The sequence below is a fragment of the Quercus robur genome, chromosome 1 (assembly GCF_932294415.1).
Source record: "Quercus robur chromosome 1, dhQueRobu3.1, whole genome shotgun sequence".
Classification (NCBI taxonomy): domain Eukaryota; kingdom Viridiplantae; phylum Streptophyta; class Magnoliopsida; order Fagales; family Fagaceae; genus Quercus; species Quercus robur.
The window spans coordinates 4,926,323-4,931,204 of record NC_065534.1 but is presented as its reverse complement, the minus strand read 5'-3'; the positions used below and the strand labels follow the sequence as shown (position 1 = coordinate 4,931,204).

Genomic DNA, 4,882 nt, shown 5'->3' with positions numbered 1-4,882 from the left:
GTACTAAAAAAAAAAAAAAAAACTGCACAAAGTGATAGGTATGGGGCCTATAAACAGTGTGAAAAATATTGAATAATGACAAATGAGTGATGACGCCAAACGACTATAGTATTTTAAGTGATGAGTGATAAGTGATGAGTTATGAGTAATGGAAATTGAGTGATACGAGCTAATGATGAGTGATGAGTGACGAAAATTGAGTGAAAAAAAAAAAAAAAAAAAAAAAAAAAAAAAAAAAAAAAAAACGCATCCAAACAGCCTCTGAATTTCTCTCGCATTGATCTTTTCTCTCTCACACCCATATTGGCCTATAACAATAGCCACTCTTCAGCAACCAATTACTTCCATCAGTTATTGCTCATCACTTTCTTGTCCAGATCTTACAAGTATTTTCCACCCATTCTCTCTCCCTTTCGCCCTTGCATACACACAGAAGTGACAGGACAGGACCCCATAAGCCACAAAATCCTCATATCAAGCACTGTGTTTCTTCTATATTCCTCACACATTTGACATCATTGCAAATACAACCCACTTAATTTTCTCTCTCTCTCTAAAAAAGAAAAAAAAGCCTTCCTAGGCCAAGAGGAGAGAAAAACCTTTCATGGATTCTTTGCTACTATCACTCAACATTAATCCCAAGTCATCAAACCCCCCACCTCTTTCTCAATGCCTCCTACCAAGATACAACCTCAACAAATCCAAAAATCTCCTCTTTTTAAACAAACCCTTTTCACCGAAGCCAAGAACATCTATAAAATGCTCTTCAGTCTCAAGCTTAACCCCACAGTTGGATAAATCACCAGCTCAAACTCTAGTTTTCGAGGAAGAAAAGGAGGAGGAGAAGGAGGAGGAGGAGCCTCTTTGTGAAATTTGGAAGGAAATTCAAGGCTGCAATGACTGGGAAGGACTTCTAGACCCCATGAATTCCCACCTCCGAAATGAAATAATCAGGTTCTCCAAATTCTTCTTAAAGCTTAGAACTCAAGACCATCTATTCTGATATTTATTGATTGTCCAAAAATTTTAAACTTTGAAAAAATTATAAATTTAATCACTCAACCGTTATTCTAATAGGTATGGAGAATTTGCACAAGCTTGCTATGATTCCTTCGATTTTGACCCTCACTCCAAGTATTGTGGCACATGCAAATACCAAGGAGCCCATTTCTTCGAAAAGCTTGACATGGCTAACTGTGGATACGAAATCAGCCGCTACTTATACGCAACTTCAAACATCAACCTGCCCAATTTCTTTCAAAAAGCCAAGATGAGCAGCGTTTGGAGCACCCATGCAAACTGGATGGGCTATGTAGCAGTCACCACCGATGAAGAAGAGGTCAAAAGGCTAGGGCGTCGTGATATTGTTATTGCATGGAGAGGCACAGTCACCTACCTTGAATGGATATCTGATCTCAAGGATATTCTCCACCCTGCTAACTTTGGTGATGACCCAACAATCAAGATTGAAACAGGGTTCTATGATTTGTACACAAAAAAAGAAGATGCTTGCAAGTATTGCTCATACTCAGCTCGTGAACAAGTTCTAGCTGAGATCAAGAGGCTTACTGATTACTATAGAGGTGAAGAAATTAGTATCACAGTCACTGGGCATAGTCTTGGTGCTGCTTTGGCTATATTAAGTTCTTATGATATAGCTGAGATGAGGCTAAATATTGTGCGTGATGATGAGTGTGTGACAAATAAAATTCCCATCACAGTGTACTCCTTTGCAGGTCCTAGAGTGGGTAACCTTAAATTTAAGGAACGGTGTGATGAGCTTGGAGTTAAGGTACTACGAGTGATTAATGTGCAAGATAAAGTACCAAATGTGCCTGGTATTATAGCAAATGAGAAATTTCAATTTCAAAAGTATGTGGAGGATGCTATGTCATTTCCTTGGAGTTATGCTCATGTTGGAGTGGAACTTGCGTTGGATCACACTCATAGTCCATTTCTAAAGCCCACTAATGATATGGGTTGTGCACACAATTTGGAGGCTCATTTACACTTGGTGGATGGGTACCATGGCAAGGGGAGGAGGTTTTGCTTGGTGAATAAGAGAGATATTGCACTTGTCAACAAGTGTTGTGATTTCTTGAAGAGTGAGTACGGTGTGCCACCATGTTGGAGGCAAGATGAGAACAAAGGGATGGTGAGGAATGGTGATGGGAGATGGGTTTTGCCAGAGAGACCCAGATTGGAGGCACACCCTCCTGATACTGCTCACCACCTTGAGCAAGTGCTCAAGATTGCTCGTTCTAATAATGATGGTTGAGTAATAATAAAGCACATTAATTGATCGTTTTATTTTTGTTCTATGGTTTCTTAAAGTTGTGGCATTGTACAAGCTGCAAGATGTAACTCACCATTCACCTCAATAAAAGTTCACTAGAAAAGACTTGTGTTTGGATTCTTTGAAATGATATTTAAACCTTGCTTCTTTCTTTGTAAGCTTATTTTTAATCGAATGTTTGTTAATTAGACCCATAAGTCAGTAAGTGGAAGTATATATTTCTTCGTTCCGTTAAAATAATTATTAAATGACTAAATTCACTTTCTTTCTTTTTTTTAGTATCATCAATTTTTAAAATAACCAATAATTTACTATACATTCCTATAATTTCCAAATTTGCTTTACTCTAGAGAGATATTTATTATCAGTATCTAAAACCATTATTGATTACTAACTAGAAAACTAGGGGCTCTCTTATGAAACCCTCCAATTAATCAAAACAAATGAATTTGTTTCTACTTTCTTGTCCTAGCTAGGTAGATTCGTTTTAAACTTTTCAATGGCAGAAAAAGGTGGGAGGCCATCAAATTGTTGGAGCTAGCGGAGGACCTTTATTATTTATCCTGTCTATCTTCATTGCCATATTAGTGCTAGAAAATAAGTTATCATGTCAATTTTATTTTGACTCATAATGATGGTTTTAGAGTGATGGGATAAACTACAGAACGATGCCCGACTGCCCGGTCAAGTGTCAACATTCATGGGGTTTTACTTTTACCCATTTTTGTATACATTCATGAAGTTACTAATTTGTAGATCAAAACAATTCAAAATAAATATACCTTTCAAGTTAGGAAAGTTACCTTTCACTTGAAATTACTTTTACCCTTATTTTTTTTCTTTTTTTGGAATACCTTTTGTGGGGGCTATGATCCAAAGTAACGAGTTGGGCCTTGGGCTTGTTCGAGGACACTAGCGAGTCCAAGGAGACAACATGACTTAGATAATCTACATTACAAGCCTTATCATGGGAGACAAAGAAAGAAGATCTGAGGAGGACCTTCTCCTCGGACACCGAAAATCCGGAGCAAACGTATGTTCAAACTGTTGAGGCACACTCCCTAAGCACGTGAAAATGAAGAAAACTCAAAATATCTAAGGAAAGGCTTTCACCACCACATTAAATATAATACAGTTGCTTTTCTGGCCGCATTAATGTGGAAAAGACCCCTGAACAGTACTACCTTGGCTGTCGCAACTCACAAAGGACTGCAAGGGGTGTCTGATGGGATAGATGCTCAGGTATGAGTCCAAGTGACCAACAAGTGTAAGGTCCAGATGATCAAAGATAGCCTATATAATGTAAGAAAGCTCCCACAAGAGGGGGGCAGAGAAGAAAGGAAGAAAAAGGGAGAGAGAAATCGAGAGCATGTAAAAGAACTCTAATATGGTGATTTATGATCCTAAAAATTCCAATCTCCTCGGACAAATGGTCTTTTGATCGTGACAGATCTTATTTCGTGTTCATTTACCCTTAAATCCCATGCAAGCCGTAATTCAACTCATTTTAACCTAATTCTTCAACCCATACTCTACATAAATTCATTGTATTGAGTTCTTTGGGCCAAGACTCTAGAAAATCCGGAGTTGGGCTCCAAATCCAGTCCCTACACCTTTCAAGTTAGTAAAGTTTGTATCTTTTTTTAATTATTTTAAAATTTGAACTAATTTGAATGGTGTATAACACTAGTTTTTTTTTTTTTGAGAAACGTGTATAACACTAGCTAGCTTTAATATGTTACAAGTTTGAGCAATATTAGAGATGAAAATGGATGAAGCCCCTATTAAGTCCCTTTATTTTAGGTTAATTATATTAAAATACTATATCACTAATTCATTGAAGGAAGAAATTATAATATGATGAACCAGTCAAAGTTGATGGGGGCATACCTTTATTTGTATATAGAATTTAGAATACACTATAAATTCAAATCCTAAGGAGAGAGGCTTAAGCACCAACAAATAATAATATTCAGCAAAAAAAAAATAAAAACCTACAAATAATATAAAGGGTAAATTATAAATTACACTTCCTAAAATTTTGGAGTGTTTGAATTTTACACCTTAAAGTTTTAGAACTTGGATTTTAACCCCTGAAGTTTGAGATTAATGTTTGAATTTTACTCCCTAAATTTTAGAGGTATTTGGATTTTACTCCTCAAAATTTTAGGATGTTAAGATTTTACACCTTGAAGTTTTAGAATTTGAGTTGTAAAATCAAAACACTCCCAAACTTTTGGAGGTAAAATCCAAAATGTGAAATATCAAGGTATAAAATCCAAACACCCCAAATTTAGAGAGGTAAAATCCAGATTTTGAAATTTTAGGATGTAAAATCCAAAATACCTCCAAACTTTAGGGGTGTAATTTGCAATTTACCTTAATATAAATATTATACATAAAAAAGTGGTGTGACCTTTGATGGGGTGTAGCCCTATCATAGTTTCTTGTTCTACAAAATTCATGGAAATAACTATTTTTAAGGGTTTTTTATTTATTTATTAAGAGAACTACCTTTTAATAATAAGTCTTCATCTATAGAAATTAATAAAACGTAATTAAGTAAGTTTATTCCAAAAATATTCA

General features: G+C 35.8%; 1 protein-coding gene across 1 annotated transcript; it reads left to right on the top strand.

The window, feature by feature from the left end:
- The first annotated feature begins 338 nt into the window (after positions 1–338).
- Positions 339–2,416, top strand: LOC126717217 (phospholipase A1-Igamma3, chloroplastic). The gene is made up of 2 exons (XM_050418679.1): positions 339–954; positions 1,078–2,416. The coding sequence occupies exons 1-2, from the start codon at positions 605–607 to the stop codon at positions 2,276–2,278; spliced, it is 1,551 nt and encodes a 516-aa protein (XP_050274636.1). The 5' UTR covers positions 339–604; the 3' UTR covers positions 2,279–2,416.
- The last annotated feature ends 2,466 nt before the right edge of the window (positions 2,417–4,882 follow it).

Excerpts from the sequence above, each read along its gene's own strand:
- LOC126717217 (XM_050418679.1), top strand. The coding sequence starts at position 605 with ATGGATTCTTTGCTACTATCACTCAACATTAATCCCAAGTCATCAAAC. Across the intron at positions 955-1,077 it reads CTCCGAAATGAAATAATCAG|GTATGGAGAATTTGCACAAG; the intron begins GTTCTCCAAATT and ends TTATTCTAATAG.